The sequence below is a fragment of the Aphanomyces invadans genome (genome assembly GCF_000520115.1).
Source record: "Aphanomyces invadans strain NJM9701 unplaced genomic scaffold supercont1.9, whole genome shotgun sequence".
In the NCBI taxonomy this organism is placed as follows: domain Eukaryota; phylum Oomycota; class Saprolegniomycetes; order Saprolegniales; family Verrucalvaceae; genus Aphanomyces; species Aphanomyces invadans.
The window spans coordinates 202,352-219,507 of NW_008580154.1; the positions used below are offsets into that span (position 1 = coordinate 202,352).

The window sequence follows — 17,156 nt, forward strand, 5'->3', positions numbered from 1 at the left end:
GTATACTAACTTCATGTGAAAAATAGTGTGCGCAACTTCGAATGAGTCGGCGGAAATTTGACGTGAGGAAGATTAGGAAGTCGACTGCCGCCACGTCGCTGAAGCATGCATCGCGTGCTCGCTACATTCTCATGGTGCGAGGCGCCTTGGTGCCCTGAATTGAATGCGTGGTCACGGCTATCAATGCCGAGGTAGGTGTCGTTGTGGGACGGTTGAATTTAACGATAAAGTCACTGTCGTGGGCGACAGCGAATGTGCTACAACAGATTCAAGGTGCGCGATGCGAAAGCGCAGGAGGAATAAAGTACACAAGACGAGCTGTCATCCTCCTGTCTAAAACTCTTGAAGTACATATGACGTGCCTGTAACGCATAGTTGTGACATGATCTGTTAATAGATCACACTGCTCGTTGACCGTCTCGCCAAGTACGAGGGATGGGGAAGCGGTGGAGCAAAGTTATCCATGGCACACCCGAATACCCCGTTGGCGACGATATGCAGGAACTGTTCGAGTCGTTGGGATTCACAGTGCACGACATGAATCACATCTATCACCTCTTCAATGCTGTCAACAGAGGTGATGCCGGCATCCAGATCGACAGTTTTTCATCTCCTTTTGCTCTTTTCATCAACAGAGAAGACAGGGGCCATCAATATCTTTGAATTCCTCGACTACTTTGGTAAAGTGGAGCGTCCAGTGTGCACCGAATCTGCAGGTTGATCAGTCACTTGATAGAACTCACAAAGACTGAGTTTTCAAAGAAGACGTTCAAAGTACTGAACATTTCTACTTCGTTCAATTTCACGCCACATTTTGCGCCTTTAGCTCATGGACAAAGATGGCAGCGGTCAAGTCGTAAGTATTAATGTTCTGGCCTAGCGTACGTAGATGAGCTTATTTGTTGTTATCTCTAGGATTTTGAAGAATTCGTGCTCTCATTATGGAACTTTTGTACGATTTCGTTGTCTTGGTTGATCGCCGATACTTGGAGTCCACTAGGCTCGTTCACACAAGAAAGCCTCGTTCGATACTCCTTCAGCCTCTATGATTCCGATGCCAGCGGTGAAATTGGTGCATCCACTTCCCTCTTCCAGCTCTGGCTTCTCACCCCGTGACTCTAGATTTGAACGAAGCCGAGCACTTTGTCCAGGAAATGTGGGGAGGCAAGTGGCACGCCAACAAGAATGCCGAACACATCATGAACAAATTGTCCGCCATTGCTGCCTCCAGCGACGGTACCTTGTCATTATCGGCTGGTTTGCACACTAGCTTTGATGAATCATTCGTTGGACTGATGTAGGTTGTATCCCCATTGAAAAATTTGTACTCTTCGCCCATGACCACCCACTGATGATGTTTCCAGCCTTTCAGGTTCGTGTTTTATTGTGCGAAACCCATACGTGGAGGCTTGGGACATGTTCTCCAACCTCCAACACGAACAACCATTTTCCTTTCTTGACGCGAGCATTGGAACGCTTGTGTTGAACGACATTATTCATCGTAGATACAACATGACATGGTGGAAAAGATCCTGGGGGAAAAGTTTTGGACGAAAATCGCCGACCAGCGAGAGAGGAATCAGCGAACCGACGGCAAATTTAAGTGCATCGAAGACATTTTGCAAGGCTTCAATGCAAACCATGCGGTGCTTCGGCGTACGTTTCTATTGTTCATGGCGCCGAACGATCTCTTCCATCTTGTCACGGTTAATCAAGGATCACCTTGTTTCGTGATGTTCACTGTAGAGGTTAAAGAAGTTTTGTCGGAAAAAAGCACTCGTACGTTCGTCAACCCTTTGATTTTGTAAACAGTCTTACTTGATATCAACAGGATCCATACAAGGACCTCCGAGATATTCGTTTGCCGAGTCATTTCGGACCAAAGTCGGTGCCATGAGCCAGCGACAAAAGTACGGAGAGGCAAATGAGCCGACAGATAAAACGCCAAACTATCCGCCTGTCACCGTCCATGTTAAGAAGAAGCCCCCCAAGCCGTCCGCAGCAACCAAGCAGTTGAAGACATGATCGATTATAGGATTCACACTTCGTTGCCACGGTTGGTGGCGGATTCTGTAAATAAAGCATCAGCGACACGATAATCCTCGTCTTCCATGTTGCGTTGAGCGCCTGAAGAGTTGACATTCGTCGCGACTGAACGAGCACCCGTGTTTAGAAGACTTTGCATTTCATTTTCCCCAGAGAAGACAGCTCGGCGCGTGCGTGGCAGGCACTAAAGGAGAACGTGAGGGTAAAGAAGACAAAGTTGCAGATATGACATGCCGTATGTCATGGAAGGATTGGATGGAACAAATTGACGTGGCCGGTGTGAACCAGCTTTATGATTGCGAGGGTCCGTCGCATGCGAATCGGGATTCAACCAACCACCACCACCCACGGAGGCCGTCGAAAAAGTCGGTGATCTCTTCAGCAGCAACACCCATCCATGGCGCTGCATCCGTCTGTTTGAAGTGATTTGCGTCGCATCTGCGTGTGCCATTCAAGACTGTGCACGTTTTTCCACATCGTTGAAGCTGGTGAATGTGCTTCGTGTCCACGGATCGATGTGAAAAGAGCAGGAGATCTCCACGATCCAATTGGCATGTGCGATGGCGGCAAAACGTTTGATTCCCAATGCAGTTGCGCGACCTTTCAGGCAAGAGCACCCGTGTAACTGACGCCGTTACGTCGGTTGTAAAGGCGGAGACCGCGTCATGAATGGCGTGATCGTCGTCGATTTACGAGGCGGGGGTCTGGTGTACGGCAAAGCGCTGTCTGCATCGTTTGCCAAACACCACCCGCACAAGACCCACATGAACTTGGCGGCGCTTCTCTTTGCCATCTACAACTACGCGGGTATGTCAATCCACCTGGAGGTCATGCACCATGTCACGAACTCTCCACGCAGCATCGGTGACCACGGACGCTGCGGCGGCGGGTCTGCGGCAATATGAAACCCACATTGAGCGCCTCGTGTTCGAGGTCGCTCCAACCAAGCAATGGCTCGTTGTGGTCTTTGCAGCAACCCGTGGCCTTCCAGAAGATCAGTTGTGGTATCTCTCTTGCGTCGTTCAATACAGTAAAGAGCTTGTCGGGAGCGACGTCGATACGTCTAGGCGCATGACCAACCGACTTGCCCAAGGCCTGGATAGCTTCGACGCACCAGCTACCGAGTCCCGTGTGGTGCGAGGGCGATATCAGCATGCTTTCCGAGCGTGACGAGTTCTGGTTGATCGTGTTAGAGTCAAAGCAAGCGCCTTCATGGCATTCTCTGCCAAATCCTATACGAGTCCATACTGTGCATGGCAAAGGCGTTGGTTGCCAATGTAGGTTGCGAAAACCATTTCGCAGGGGTCCGAGTTGGCTCTCCCGACCGAGCCGGCCCACGACCATCATAATGAACCTTTGTAGGTGAATGCACTTCAAGTTGTTGTGTACTGCACGCCGCCCAAGGTAGCTACAATAACACCGTCGCCATTCGACCTTGAAACTTTTGTCGCGAGTAGAGCTTCCACGACGACGTTCGAGCACCAGAGCTTTCGGCCAGCGCAACAATTCCAAGCCATTCCAGCACAAGGCATTTCACAATTGCGTCTGTGTCGTCGAGGTGGAGGCGAAGGTGGCATGCCCTGTGGAGAACGAATAGTTCGCGGCACCACCAAGTGCAGCCGCAGCTCGGCATGCCGCCCTCTGGCTCAGGTGGGAACCAAAACCAACCAGGCAGGGCTCGTCGTCTGCCCTTCACGAGTTACCAAGTCATGATATTGCTGGGGCAGCCGTCGAGGCACTCGTAGACTACACCCGAACAAACGAACGACGTGTGCTCGTGAGCTGCCCCACTGTCGACGGCGAACACGCCACTGCGCCAGACGAATGGACGACTTCGACAGTCGAGGCCGTGCTAGCCTCCTCGACAAGGTTCAGACAAGACCAGCTTTTGATGTGCGACTGACTTTGCGAGTGCACAATAGGATCGATGGAAGCAGGATACACAAGGCTGCAAGAAGTGCGACAACGAAGATGTCCTGGCTGGTTCTCGAGTGGGATCGACTCCATGTGCTCGTGCTGCAGTCGGTAAGCACCGCTTGTACACATGTGGCTGTCTAAGACGTAGAACACGTAGGGCGAGCCGACGATGCCACATTGTTGTGCATCACCTGAAGCGCCAACGAACCCATGGCCACCCAACGTTGAGAGTCGGCTACAAACGTTGCTCGCCGTGGCCGACAATACGTGGGGACTGATGCCGCCACCACCACCACACCACAACGGTTAAACAACACGCACGAATGCACGTGTTGCCAAGATCACAAAGCATCGGTGGCAACCATGGCTCTTGGAAGCTCAAGGCGCGACAAGCTCGTTGTGTAAACCGGAGAAGTGTTTTCACGTTTCCGAGCTACAGGAAAGTGAAGGAGTTCGGAGCCCCCACGTATACGTACGTTGTCAGGCGGTCTAGGTCCAATGGACGTGCCTGCTCAACAACGGGGTATTGGGCGATGGACATCGATCTATGAGGTGGAGCGCGCATCGATCGATGCCTTGGCGCAACGGCATGCGTATGAAGTGGAGAGCGCCGACTGGCGCGGGTCAAGACTTCAAGTGCTCTGGGGGCTCATCCATATGCGTTGCCATGTGGCTTTGTCGCGATCTTGTCGCGCCGATCGTGCACTTCCTCGGCAGGAGAAACCTAGAGGCTTTACAATTCACTTTTTGAGACCAATTATGCATCGGACGTGGTAGGAATTCTTGTGGTGCGGAGAAGCAGCAACAAAACGTGATTGGATTTTAGTCACTATTTATTAATCCAAGCGGGACGACCAATCTCGGTATTAAATATCAATGGTTCTCTTGGATGTTGTATACATATTTCAATGATGAGTTTAAATTACACCCTTCGGTATATCAGCATGTCACCCCTCCGACACATCCACATGGCCTGTGATCAGTTGGAAAGGTGCACGGGATGAGTCAAGCGCTGCAGCAGTCCCTGGGCGAGACGGAAGTCTTCGAGCTCGTCTGCGACTACCTCCGCACGCGCAAGTTCTACCAGGCCGAGCAGACCCTCCTTCACGAGCGTCAACTGGCACTGGACAGTGCTCCCCCTGGCGACGTGACCGAAGGTCAGCTCAACCAGGCGTCGTCCAATACGTCGACCATTGTGCCGTTGAAACCATCGCTCTTGGAAAGCCTCCTCGAACGCAGTTATGTGACCAACTTTGTCTCCGGCGAAGAGGAACATCATGAAGATGCCCACAAACGCAACCGTTCGCATCTGGACGGAACCGTCGACGATGCTGACCTTGCCGAACGAGACAACGACGACGACGGCGACGAAGTCTACGGCCTCAGTACCCAACTTGTCTCGTTCGAAGCATGCAAAGACGACCCGCACGGGTCGGCCACCATGCCCATCTACCAAACATCCACATTCGCGCAAAAGTCCGCCACGGAATTCGGTGCGTACGACTACACCCGCAGTGGCAACCCAACCCGCACGGCGTTGGAACGGCAAATGGCGGAACTCGAGAAAGGTCATCGCGCATTCGCATTCACGAGCGGCATGGCGGCCTTGAGCACGATCTCGCGCCTCGCCAAGGCTGGCGACCAAATCGTGTTGAGCGACGACTCGTACGGCGGCACATACCGCCTTCTGTCCAAGTTGACGGCCAAGAACGGCGTGAACATCAAGTACGTCGACTTGAGCGGTCCCAACGGCCCTGCCAACCTCCGCGCGGTGCTCAACCATGAAACGAAGCTCGTGATGATGGAAAGTCCAACGAACCCGATGCAACGCATCTGCGACATCCCGGCGCTGGCACAAGCCGCCCACGAATTTGGCGCGCTCCTGAGCGTCGACAACACGATGATGAGTCCGATTCTCCAGAATCCGTTGATCCTTGGCGCCGACATCTGCATGCACTCTGCGACCAAGTTTGTGTGTGGCCACTCGGATACCATGTCGGGCATCGTCATCGCCAAGTACGTTGGCATGGATCACGTCGATGCACTAACGAGAATGGGGACGGGGGTAGGGACCCCGAGCTGTGTCGCGACCTATACTTTGTCCAGAACGCTGAAGGCACGGGGTTGGCCCCCATGGACTGCTGGCTCTTGCTGCGCGGTTCGTCCATCGCCACCTTTTCGTTTGCTCAACTGTTTCACCAGGCATCAAAACAATGGGGCTTCGCGTCCTGACGGCTCAATCGAATGCGATGCGGGTGGCTTTGTTTCTCAATGCGCATCCTGCCGTCACCAACGTACGGCTGGCACTTGGCTGGGTTTCATCGACGTGGTGGTGAAAACCTTGGCCGTGTAGGTCTACTACGCCGGCCTTCCTTCGTACGAAAACAAGGCGATGCATGACAAGCAAGCTCGCGGCGCCGGGTCGGTCATTACGTTTTGCACGGGCAACCTGAAGCTGTCGCAACACATCGTGAGCACAACCAAGCTGTTCAAGATCACGGTAAGTCGCTTTCCTTGTCGATGGCGCTTGGTCACATGCGTCCGTCGTTCCAGGTCAGTTTCGGCAGCGTCAACTCGCTCATTTCGCTGCCCGGCGTGATGTCGCATGCCAGCATCCCCGAAGAAGTCCGCAAGGCACGGTCGTTCCCGGAGGATCTCATCCGCCTCTCGATTGGAATTGAGGACGTCCAAGACTTGATCCACGACCTCCAGCGTGCTTTCCAGAGCTTCTCGACGTCTGCGTAGACGGCGGCATGCGTGCGTCGCCACGACGACACCGCGATGGCTCGATTTCCCCTCGTGCGTGCAGGGCAACGACCCATCCAGTGCGTTTTTTGCGCAAGCGTCCAACCTGGCGCTGCTGCATGCGCCGCCATAAATCGTGAACGAAATAGAAGCATTCCTCGTTTATAGCACCCCGTACGACGTCCACCAGCGACATGGTGCTGGTCCATTTGCACGTGCATGTAGCCTCTCGTCTGGATCGATCCGTGGCTGCTGCGATGCCAGCACTCCCGTGGCCATCCTCCATGGCACATCAAAGCGACTCGATCGCTCCAAAAAACGGAAACGAATGCATTAAATACGACGCTGTGGCGATCGCTATTTGGCGAGGACGTACCCGCCTTCCGTGACGAGGTCAAAGAAGATGCCGGCACCGGCGCCAACGAGGGCCGCGGGAGTGTCATTCTGGACCAACCGGCCTTGGTCAAACACGAGGATGCGGTCGCAGTCAAGGACCGTGTCGAGGCGGTGGGCGATCGTGAGCACCGTGGACGACGCAAACTCGGACCGCACGACTTGCTGCAGGAGCTGGTCCGTGGCGCGATCGATGGCCGCTGTGGCCTCGTCGAGAATGACGATCTTGGCCTGCCGCAACAACGCGCGGGCCATGCACAGCATCTGGCGCTCGCCGACACTAAAGTTTTCTCCGTTCTCGTCCACCGGTCCGAGCAGCTTGTCGGCGGCGACGCGGTCGACAAGCTGCACCTTCTTGAGCGCTTGCCACAGGTCGTCGTCGTCGTACTCGTCGAACGGGTCGAGGTAGTTGCGCAGCGTGCCCTTGAAGAGGACGGGGTTTTGCGGGATGATGGCCAGGTGGCTGCGTAGGTTGTGGAGACCAACGTCGGCAATGTCGACGCCGTCGATGCGGATGTGGCCGGCCGCGACGTCGTTCATGCGGAACAGCGACATCATCAAGCTGGACTTGCCGGCGCCGGTGCGGCCAACGATGCCGACCTTTTCGCCGCCAGCCACGGAGAAGCTCACGTCTTGCAGCACGAGCGGGTCGGTCGCCTTGTACCGGTAACTCACGTGGTCAAAGTGGACGTGTCCGTGGGCTGGCCACGACGGGTCGGCCTTGTCCAAGCCCGTGTGACGGTCCCCTTCCTTGGTCAGTTGGATGTACTCGTGCAGGCGCTCGGGAGCGATCAGCGCCGTCTCCATGCGCGCCCAAATGTTGACGAGTCCCGCCAAGTTGGCTGGAATGGTCAAGCCGTACGTGATAACGAGCGCGACCAGGCCTGGGCTCACGACGTCATGCATGACGACGATGCCCATCAAGAGGGCAAACACAATCGAGCAACTGATGAGCTCGACGCGCAGACCAAACCACTGGTTGGTCGCGATGCCGACGAAACGAGCCGACACGAATGCTTCGAGGAGGGCGTCGTGGACGCGGTTGAATCGACGGACGTACTTGGGCCCGAACGCGCGGATGGTCGTGGACCCGTCGATGCCTTCGCTGACCAAACTCAAGAGCGGCGACCGCGTCGTCTTTTGGATACGATTGACTTCGCGCAGCGGGGCCAAAAAGTACGCGCCGAGCACGTAGTAGATCGCCATGAGGGGGACGACGACGAGCCCCATCCACTGCGTGATGGCGATCGTGGTGACGATCTTGGTCATGGCGGCGGCCGTCTCGACCAGGATCGGCGCAAACGTGAACGGAATCGCCAGGTCCACTTGCATGACGTCGTCCCCGAACCGATTCAGAATGCGTCCGATCGGGTTCGTGTCGAAGAATGCCATGGGCGCCGCCAGCAGACCCTGCACCATGTCGGCAAACAGCTTCTTGGCGCCACGCATGCCGTAGAGGAGCACCGACAGGATCTGCACGACGGTCGCGATGCACGTGGCGACGACCAGAATGGCGTAGATTGTGATGTTGTGGTTGGTCTCGGCGCGGAACGCGGCCGGTGACAGCTGCGTGCTTTGGTTGGACCAGTGCGAGAGCCACATGTCGCTCGTGACCTTGATCGCTTCGACGGCGAGCGTGAGGACAACCATCACGACCATCGACGACCACCCACCGATCGCTCGGATGTACTCGACCACGACCGCTTTGGACACGCGGCCTTCGGCGCGCTCTTCGTCCACGACGAGGGTGCCACTGGTCAAAGGTGCTGCAGCACTGGGTTTGCGGCAGTCGCTGTCGTCGCCGCAAAGCACCAAGTCGTCGACAGAGTCGTGGGCATCCACCGCCCAGTATGCAGTCGGGGGGCGCAGAGGGGCGATACACGTTGGTGCCGGGACGGGTTTCGGTGATGTCGTGGTGCGGCGGGTCGACTCGGTGACGGTCCCGTCTTGGACGACGAACGTTCGGTGGACGTGGGGTGACTGGATGATGTCGTGGCTGTGGGTAACCAGGACGATCGTCTTGTGGCGCAGGAGGCCGAGGAAGCACTTGGTGAAGATCTCGTTCTGCACGATCGCGTCGACGGCCGACAGCGGCGAGTCGAGCACAAAGATTTCGGCGTCACTGTAGCACGCGCGGGCCAAGCTCACGCGGGCCTTCTGTCCCCCCGACAGGTTGATGCCTTTCTGGCCGATCTCGGTGCGGTCCCCGGCAGGGAGCGCCGCGATGTCCTTGGTCAGCGCGCACGCTTCGACCACACTCGCGTACTTGGCGGCGTCGAACGGCTTGCCAAACAGGATGTTGTCTCGGATGGTTGCGTTTTGGATCCACGGCTGCTGGGCAAAGTACGCGACGTCGCCGGCCACAAAGACCGACCCGTCCAGTCGGCGCATCTCGCCGAGCAGCGCCGCACACAAGGACGACTTGCCTTGACCGACGGCGCCGTGAATCACGACGAATTGACCTTGCTGGATGGTCAGGTTGACGTCTGCGAAAAGGACCGAGTGGGGTTCGGGGGAGGTGGCAGCCTTGGCGTTGGGGTCGACAGCCTCCGCTCGACCGACCTTGGCAGTCGCGTCCGTGGTGGTGTCTGTGGCGGGTGCCGGGTGCCACCCAAACGACCCGTGCTCAAACGCGATCACGGTGTGGTCAGCGGCGTACTTGGCCTTGAGCACGGCGTTGGTCGCCGGCGTCTGCACATCGGACGGGTCGCACTCGTCCATGAGCAGCACTGTGTTGATGCGCGTCACCGAGACAAAGCACTGCACGGTCGCCATGACAACGACGGGGAGGCTGATGAGGGCGTCTTGGAGCGACTTGAACAACGCCAGAGTTGTAAAGACAATCTCGACAGTCAGCGCCTCGTTCATCCACAGGGTGTACGTGGCAAAGACAGTGATCGTCACCAACACGGGCGTGGTAAACATAAACATGATGAGGACGAGGTAGTACCGCATAAAGTTCCAGATCGAGACGAGCTCGGCGAGACGGAGCTCCGTGAGCTTGTCCAGGAATTTCTCTTCCCACGCGTTGAACTTGACGATTTGGATGGCCCCAAACACTTCGTGGACGACCTTCATGCGGTCGTCTTTGGCCTTGAATAGCACCTCCTGCTCCTTCCCGAGCAGGATGGCCACGAATGCGTTGACGACGAGAATGACAAACACGGCGGCGAGGCCCACAAAGATGGACCACCCCACCTGGACGTACAGCAAGTAGAGCACGACCGCGACCTGCACCGGCACGATCCAAATCAAGTTCATGTTGGTGGCAAACTCCATGACGTTGATGACGTCCGTGGAAAAGAGGTTGGCGATGTCGCCCGCGGACTTTTCCTTCTTCGACTTGGCGTTCAGCTTGAGCGCCTTCTCAAACAGCATCGAGCGCAGGCTGGATGCGAACTGGACGCCGATCACGTCGTTCATAAACTTCATATGGGCCTTCACAAACGTACTCACGACCTGGATGCCGTAGAGCGAGAGGGCCATGAGGGACGTCGCGGTGGGGTCGAAGACGGGTTGCTGCACGGCCTTGACCACGCTCTTTAGCACGTACGCGGGTCCGTAGAGGTCGCACGCCGCCGTGAAGAGTTGCATGAACGCCACGACGACAAGCTGGACGCAGTAGATGGAGAAGAAGGCGCGGAGGAGGCTCTTGCCGCAGCTCGCGTACACGATGGCGTACGTGGACGCGAGTGCTCGGGCCTTGTTGTACGCTTGGAGAGGCCACATGTCTTGGGGGTGGAGTTGGCGCTGGTTACCTTGACGAATGAGCGCGCTGGCCCACCCAAAGATGGCCTTCGAGAGGACGTTGGCGTTGTCGATGGGGTGGGGATGCTCCGCGAGGTCGGGGAAGGAGCCACCATCGCCGCGAGGACTCTTGAGGACGGCGAAGTCCGTGGCAGGGCTGTCGCTTTGCATGGCACGACGACCGAGCAGATTCGACAATGCGTGGCGCGATTTGGTTGTCAAAAGCAACGACATGCATTCCGATGAGTGTTGGTCGACGATTGGGACATATGCACGTCGCCAAGGCTTCGTGTCAACGGCATGGCGTTCTGAGCAATCGGGGAGAGGTTCTGAGGTATGGGGGGATTCTGAGCTATCGAGGAGAGTCGCTCTTGTCCGCTTCTGTGGCGACTGGGGGGGCTGGCCGAGACTGGGGGCGCCGTTGCCCAAATTGCCCGCCCAGTTGAAGTACTACTCTGGATGGGTCGACCCCGTACCTACATTCTGGAAGAGTGTGTGTTTGTTGACTCGATGGTGTCTGCTGGTGGCGCGCTCCCCCCTGTTCCGGGCGAGGAAGGAATTGAAGAGGGAGTTCAGTTGGGCTCGTGTGGTGCAATACTTGAATCGGTGCCTTGGCATGAGCATTGCCAAGCGTCTGGAGCTGTGTACAAGGCTGGCATGCATCTGTCGTCGATTGGACACCCTCGCTGAGTGCGAATTCGCAACATGGGAGCATCCGACTCTCGTCCGGATCCGACCGTGGCTGCTGCGATGCCATGGGCGTGCGCCAAGTTACTTTGCGCGGACTTTAATACATAAGAGCCCGAGTCGAAATCCCCACGAAGTCGTTGCCTTCGTGTTATTCTTCCAGTATCGTTTTGTGAAGCTTGGAGGATTCAGGATCCATACTTCTTGCAGTACCTCAAATCATTGCGATCCCCTGACGGATGGCTTGCCACCCAGTCAAGACGTCATCCTCAACACGAACTCACTACGCTAAATTGAACCCTTCTCCGGTTCGAACACCTCGGCCAACTTCACACGCAAGCCTCCACCCAGACCTTCCACTCCTTCAACAAGCCCCCCAAACAACCACTGAAATGCATTCGTCCTTGAAGCTGCAAAAGTGAACTATCGAGCATTCCAGTGACTAGCTCTAAGAAACCATGCCTTGAACGACCTCGCCTCGATCGATCCTGTGTTCATCGTCGAGTGGCTGTGGATAGTACTTACAGCCCGCAGAGATGTTTCGTGCACTTTGACACGCGCCCACGAAAATCATGTACGTTTCTTCACTCTACGGCGCTCCTGCGTCGTTTTGAACCCACTTGAAAGAAGCCCATCGCTCTAAAGGCGGTGTACCTCTCCGCGGGTCCACGATCACTTGTGCCTCTGGATTCTCCATTGATTCCTTCGCCGCGTATCAGATAAAGTGACTTGGCGCACGCCCATGGCATCGCAGCAGCCACGGTCGGATCCGGACGAGAGTCGGATGCTCCCATGTTGCGAATTCGCACTCAGCGAGGGTGTCCAATCGACGACAGATGCATGCCAGCCTTGTACACAGCTCCAGACGCTTGGCAATGCTCATGCCAAGGCACCGATTCAAGTATTGCACCACACGAGCCCAACTGAACTCCCTCTTCAATTCCTTCCTCGCCCGGAACAGGGGGGAGCGCGCCACCAGCAGACACCATCGAGTCAACAAACACACACTCTTCCAGAATGTAGGTACGGGGTCGACCCATCCAGAGTAGTACTTCAACTGGGCGGGCAATTTGGGCAACGGCGCCCCCAGTCTCGGCCAGCCCCCCCAGTCGCCACAGAAGCGGACAAGAGCGACTCTCCTCGATAGCTCAGAATCCCCCCATACCTCAGAACCTCTCCCCGATTGCTCAGAACGCCATGCCGTTGACACGAAGCCTTGGCGACGTGCATATGTCCCAATCGTCGACCAACACTCATCGGAATGCATGTCGTTGCTTTTGACAACCAAATCGCGCCACGCATTGTCGAATCTGCTCGGTCGTCGTGCCATGCAAAGCGACAGCCCTGCCACGGACTTCGCCGTCCTCAAGAGTCCTCGCGGCGATGGTGGCTCCTTCCCCGACCTCGCGGAGCATCCCCACCCCATCGACAACGCCAACGTCCTCTCGAAGGCCATCTTTGGGTGGGCCAGCGCGCTCATTCGTCAAGGTAACCAGCGCCAACTCCACCCCCAAGACATGTGGCCTCTCCAAGCGTACAACAAGGCCCGAGCACTCGCGTCCACGTACGCCATCGTGTACGCGAGCTGCGGCAAGAGCCTCCTCCGCGCCTTCTTCTCCATCTACTGCGTCCAGCTTGTCGTCGTGGCGTTCATGCAACTCTTCACGGCGGCGTGCGACCTCTACGGACCCGCGTACGTGCTAAAGAGCGTGGTCAAGGCCGTGCAGCAACCCGTCTTCGACCCCACCGCGACGTCCCTCATGGCCCTCTCGCTCTACGGCATCCAGGTCGTGAGTACGTTTGTGAAGGCCCATATGAAGTTTATGAACGACGTGATCGGCGTCCAGTTCGCATCCAGCCTGCGCTCGATGCTGTTTGAGAAGGCGCTCAAGCTGAACGCCAAGTCGAAGAAGGAAAAGTCCGCGGGCGACATCGCCAACCTCTTTTCCACGGACGTCATCAACGTCATGGAGTTTGCCACCAACATGAACTTGATTTGGATCGTGCCGGTGCAGGTCGCGGTCGTGCTCTACTTGCTGTACGTCCAGGTGGGGTGGTCCATCTTTGTGGGCCTCGCCGCCGTGTTTGTCATTCTCGTCGTCAACGCATTCGTGGCCATCCTGCTCGGGAAGGAGCAGGAGGTGCTATTCAAGGCCAAAGACGACCGCATGAAGGTCGTCCACGAAGTGTTTGGGGCCATCCAAATCGTCAAGTTCAACGCGTGGGAAGAGAAATTCCTGGACAAGCTCACGGAGCTCCGTCTCGCCGAGCTCGTCTCGATCTGGAACTTTATGCGGTACTACCTCGTCCTCATCATGTTTATGTTTACCACGCCCGTGTTGGTGACGATCACTGTCTTTGCCACGTACACCCTGTGGATGAACGAGGCGCTGACTGTCGAGATTGTCTTTACAACTCTGGCGTTGTTCAAGTCGCTCCAAGACGCCCTCATCAGCCTCCCCGTCGTTGTCATGGCGACCGTGCAGTGCTTTGTCTCGGTGACGCGCATCAACACAGTGCTGCTCATGGACGAGTGCGACCCGTCCGATGTGCAGACGCCGGCGACCAACGCCGTGCTCAAGGCCAAGTACGCCGCTGACCACACCGTGATCGCGTTTGAGCACGGGTCGTTTGGGTGGCACCCGGCACCCGCCACAGACACCACCACGGACGCGACTGCCAAGGTCGGTCGAGCGGAGGCTGTCGACCCCAACGCCAAGGCTGCCACCTCCCCCGAACCCCACTCGGTCCTTTTCGCAGACGTCAACCTGACCATCCAGCAAGGTCAATTCGTCGTGATTCACGGCGCCGTCGGTCAAGGCAAGTCGTCCTTGTGTGCGGCGCTGCTCGGCGAGATGCGCCGACTGGACGGGTCGGTCTTTGTGGCCGGCGACGTCGCGTACTTTGCCCAGCAGCCGTGGATCCAAAACGCAACCATCCGAGACAACATCCTGTTTGGCAAGCCGTTCGACGCCGCCAAGTACGCGAGTGTGGTCGAAGCGTGCGCGCTGACCAAGGACATCGCGGCGCTCCCTGCCGGGGACCGCACCGAGATCGGCCAGAAAGGCATCAACCTGTCGGGGGGACAGAAGGCCCGCGTGAGCTTGGCCCGCGCGTGCTACAGTGACGCCGACATCTTTGTGCTCGACTCGCCGCTGTCGGCCGTCGACGCGATCGTGCAGAACGAGATCTTCACCAAGTGCTTCCTCGGCCTCCTGCGCCACAAGACGATCGTCCTGGTTACCCACAGCCACGACATCATCCAGTCACCCCACGTCCACCGAACGTTCGTCGTCCAAGACGGGACCGTCACCGAGTCGACCCGCCGCACCACGACATCACCGAAACCCGTCCCGGCACCAACGTGTATCGCCCCTCTGCGCCCCCCGACTGCATACTGGGCGGTGGATGCCCACGACTCTGTCGACGACTTGGTGCTTTGCGGCGACGACAGCGACTGCCGCAAACCCAGTGCTGCAGCACCTTTGACCAGTGGCACCCTCGTCGTGGACGAAGAGCGCGCCGAAGGCCGCGTGTCCAAAGCGGTCGTGGTCGAGTACATCCGAGCGATCGGTGGGTGGTCGTCGATGGTCGTGATGGTTGTCCTCACGCTCGCCGTCGAAGCGATCAAGGTCACGAGCGACATGTGGCTCTCGCACTGGTCCAACCAAAGCACGCAGCTGTCACCGGCCGCGTTCCGCGCCGAGACCAACCACAACATCACAATCTACGCCATTCTGGTCGTCGCCACGTGCATCGCGACCGTCGTGCAGATCCTGTCGGTGCTCCTCTACGGCATGCGTGGCGCCAAGAAGCTGTTTGCCGACATGGTGCAGGGTCTGCTGGCGGCGCCCATGGCATTCTTCGACACGAACCCGATCGGACGCATTCTGAATCGGTTCGGGGACGACGTCATGCAAGTGGACCTGGCGATTCCGTTCACGTTTGCGCCGATCCTGGTCGAGACGGCCGCCGCCATGACCAAGATCGTCACCACGATCGCCATCACGCAGTGGATGGGGCTCGTCGTCGTCCCCCTCATGGCGATCTACTACGTGCTCGGCGCGTACTTTTTGGCCCCGCTGCGCGAAGTCAATCGTATCCAAAAGACGACGCGGTCGCCGCTCTTGAGTTTGGTCAGCGAAGGCATCGACGGGTCCACGACCATCCGCGCGTTCGGGCCCAAGTACGTCCGTCGATTCAACCGCGTCCACGACGCCCTCCTCGAAGCATTCGTGTCGGCTCGTTTCGTCGGCATCGCGACCAACCAGTGGTTTGGTCTGCGCGTCGAGCTCATCAGTTGCTCGATTGTGTTTGCCCTCTTGATGGGCATCGTCGTCATGCATGACGTCGTGAGCCCAGGCCTGGTCGCGCTCGTTATCACGTACGGCTTGACCATTCCAGCCAACTTGGCGGGACTCGTCAACATTTGGGCGCGCATGGAGACGGCGCTGATCGCTCCCGAGCGCCTGCACGAGTACATCCAACTGACCAAGGAAGGGGACCGTCACACGGGCTTGGACAAGGCCGACCCGTCGTGGCCAGCCCACGGACACGTCCACTTTGACCACGTGAGTTACCGGTACAAGGCGACCGACCCGCTCGTGCTGCAAGACGTGAGCTTCTCCGTGGCTGGCGGCGAAAAGGTCGGCATCGTTGGCCGCACCGGCGCCGGCAAGTCCAGCTTGATGATGTCGCTGTTCCGCATGAACGACGTCGCGGCTGGCCACATCCGCATCGACGGCGTCGACATTGCCGACGTTGGTCTCCACAACCTACGCAGCCACCTGGCCATCATCCCGCAAAACCCCGTCCTCTTCAAGGGCACGCTGCGCAACTACCTCGACCCGTTCGACGAATACGACGACGACGACCTGTGGCAAGCGCTCAAGAAGGTGCAGCTTGTCGACCGCGTCGCCGCCGACAAGCTGCTCGGACCGGTGGACGAGAACGGAGAAAACTTTAGTGTCGGCGAGCGCCAGATGCTGTGCATGGCCCGCGCGTTGTTGCGGCAGGCCAAGATCGTCATTCTCGACGAGGCCACAGCGGCCATCGATCGCGCCACGGACCAGCTCCTGCAGCAAGTCGTGCGGTCCGAGTTTGCGTCGTCCACGGTGCTCACGATCGCCCACCGCCTCGACACGGTCCTTGACTGCGACCGCATCCTCGTGTTTGACCAAGGCCGGTTGGTCCAGAATGACACTCCCGCGGCCCTCGTTGGCGCCGGTGCCGGCATCTTCTTTGACCTCGTCACGGAAGGCGGGTACGTCCTCGCCAAATAGCGATCGCCACAGCGTCGTATTTAATGCATTCGTTTCCGTTTTTTGGAGCGATCGAGTCGCTTTGATGTGCCATGGAGGATGGCCACGGGAGTGCTGGCATCGCAGCAGCCACGGATCGATCCAGACGAGAGGCTACATGCACGTGCAAATGGACCAGCACCATGTCGCTGGTGGACGTCGTACGGGGTGCTATAAACGAGGAATGCTTCTATTTCGTTCACGATTTATGGCGGCGCATGCAGCAGCGCCAGGTTGGACGCTTGCGCAAAAAACGCACTGGATGGGTCGTTGCCCTGCACGCACGAGGGGAAAGCGAGCCATCGCGGTGTCGTCGTGGCG

At 57.6% G+C, this 17,156-nt stretch overlaps 5 protein-coding genes across 8 annotated transcripts; 4 read left to right on the forward strand and 1 right to left on the reverse strand.

Annotated features, from left to right (window-relative positions):
• Positions 1-51: 51 nt before the first annotated feature.
• On the forward strand, positions 52-2,228 carry H310_05265 (hypothetical protein). 3 transcript variants are annotated; one of them, XM_008869933.1, is made up of 12 exons: positions 52-347; positions 398-577; positions 636-680; positions 737-774; positions 827-856; positions 916-952; positions 1,001-1,072; positions 1,123-1,236; positions 1,302-1,372; positions 1,506-1,656; positions 1,747-1,779; positions 1,832-2,228. In XM_008869933.1, the coding sequence occupies exons 2-12, from the start codon at positions 436-438 to the stop codon at positions 2,023-2,025; spliced, it is 927 nt and encodes a 308-aa protein (XP_008868155.1). In that variant the 5' UTR covers positions 52-347; positions 398-435; the 3' UTR covers positions 2,026-2,228. The 3 variants fall into 3 exon arrangements, with proteins under 3 accessions (XP_008868155.1, XP_008868157.1, XP_008868156.1); XM_008869935.1 differs by having other exon boundaries at positions 641-680; positions 1,832-2,102; XM_008869934.1 differs by having other exon boundaries at positions 641-680; positions 916-1,072.
• A 469-nt stretch (positions 2,229-2,697) lies between these two features.
• On the forward strand, positions 2,698-4,720 carry H310_05266 (hypothetical protein). The gene is made up of 9 exons (XM_008869936.1): positions 2,698-2,853; positions 2,906-3,050; positions 3,114-3,180; positions 3,240-3,323; positions 3,409-3,450; positions 3,504-3,696; positions 3,774-3,915; positions 3,969-4,071; positions 4,121-4,720. Exons 1-9 carry the CDS (start codon positions 2,712-2,714, stop codon positions 4,271-4,273), a joined length of 1,071 nt encoding a protein of 356 aa, XP_008868158.1. The 5' UTR covers positions 2,698-2,711; the 3' UTR covers positions 4,274-4,720.
• Positions 4,721-4,940: 220 nt separating this feature from the next.
• H310_05267 lies at positions 4,941-6,922 on the forward strand. Of its 2 annotated transcripts, XM_008869937.1 has the most exons (5): positions 4,941-5,979; positions 6,033-6,121; positions 6,166-6,257; positions 6,317-6,463; positions 6,517-6,922. In XM_008869937.1, the coding sequence occupies exons 1-5, from the start codon at positions 4,964-4,966 to the stop codon at positions 6,706-6,708; spliced, it is 1,536 nt and encodes a 511-aa protein (XP_008868159.1). In that variant the 5' UTR covers positions 4,941-4,963; the 3' UTR covers positions 6,709-6,922. The 2 variants fall into 2 exon arrangements, with proteins under 2 accessions (XP_008868159.1, XP_008868160.1); XM_008869938.1 differs by having other exon boundaries at positions 6,166-6,463.
• Positions 6,923-7,016: 94 nt separating this feature from the next.
• On the reverse strand, positions 7,017-11,036 carry H310_05268 (hypothetical protein). Its single transcript, XM_008869939.1, has one exon. It carries the CDS (start codon positions 11,017-11,019, stop codon positions 7,066-7,068), a length of 3,954 nt encoding a protein of 1,317 aa, XP_008868161.1. The 5' UTR covers positions 11,020-11,036; the 3' UTR covers positions 7,017-7,065.
• Positions 11,037-12,863: 1,827 nt separating this feature from the next.
• On the forward strand, positions 12,864-16,817 carry H310_05269 (hypothetical protein; the record flags this gene model as incomplete). Its single annotated transcript, XM_008869940.1, has 1 exon — positions 12,864-16,817. One exon carries the CDS (start codon positions 12,864-12,866, stop codon positions 16,815-16,817), a length of 3,954 nt encoding a protein of 1,317 aa, XP_008868162.1.
• Between the last annotated feature and the right edge of the window lie 339 nt (positions 16,818-17,156).

Coding starts and splice junctions, on each gene's coding strand:
- H310_05265 (XM_008869933.1), top strand. CDS start 436: ATGGGGAAGCGGTGGAGCAAAGTTATCCATGGCACACCCGAATACCCC. Junction 1,073..1,122: donor CGATGCCAGCGGTGAAATTG/GTGCATCCACTT, acceptor CCGTGACTCTAG/ATTTGAACGAAGCCGAGCAC. Junction 1,780..1,831: donor TTTGTCGGAAAAAAGCACTC/GTACGTTCGTCA, acceptor TGATATCAACAG/GATCCATACAAGGACCTCCG.
- H310_05266 (XM_008869936.1), top strand. CDS start 2,712: ATGAATGGCGTGATCGTCGTCGATTTACGAGGCGGGGGTCTGGTGTAC. Junction 3,181..3,239: donor CAGCTACCGAGTCCCGTGTG/GTGCGAGGGCGA, acceptor TGATCGTGTTAG/AGTCAAAGCAAGCGCCTTCA. Junction 3,697..3,773: donor CATGCCGCCCTCTGGCTCAG/GTGGGAACCAAA, acceptor TTGCTGGGGCAG/CCGTCGAGGCACTCGTAGAC.
- H310_05267 (XM_008869937.1), top strand. CDS start 4,964: ATGAGTCAAGCGCTGCAGCAGTCCCTGGGCGAGACGGAAGTCTTCGAG. Junction 5,980..6,032: donor TCGGGCATCGTCATCGCCAA/GTACGTTGGCAT, acceptor GGACGGGGGTAG/GGACCCCGAGCTGTGTCGCG. Junction 6,122..6,165: donor CTGCTGGCTCTTGCTGCGCG/GTTCGTCCATCG, acceptor CTGTTTCACCAG/GCATCAAAACAATGGGGCTT.
- H310_05268 (XM_008869939.1), bottom strand. CDS start 11,019: ATGCAAAGCGACAGCCCTGCCACGGACTTCGCCGTCCTCAAGAGTCCT.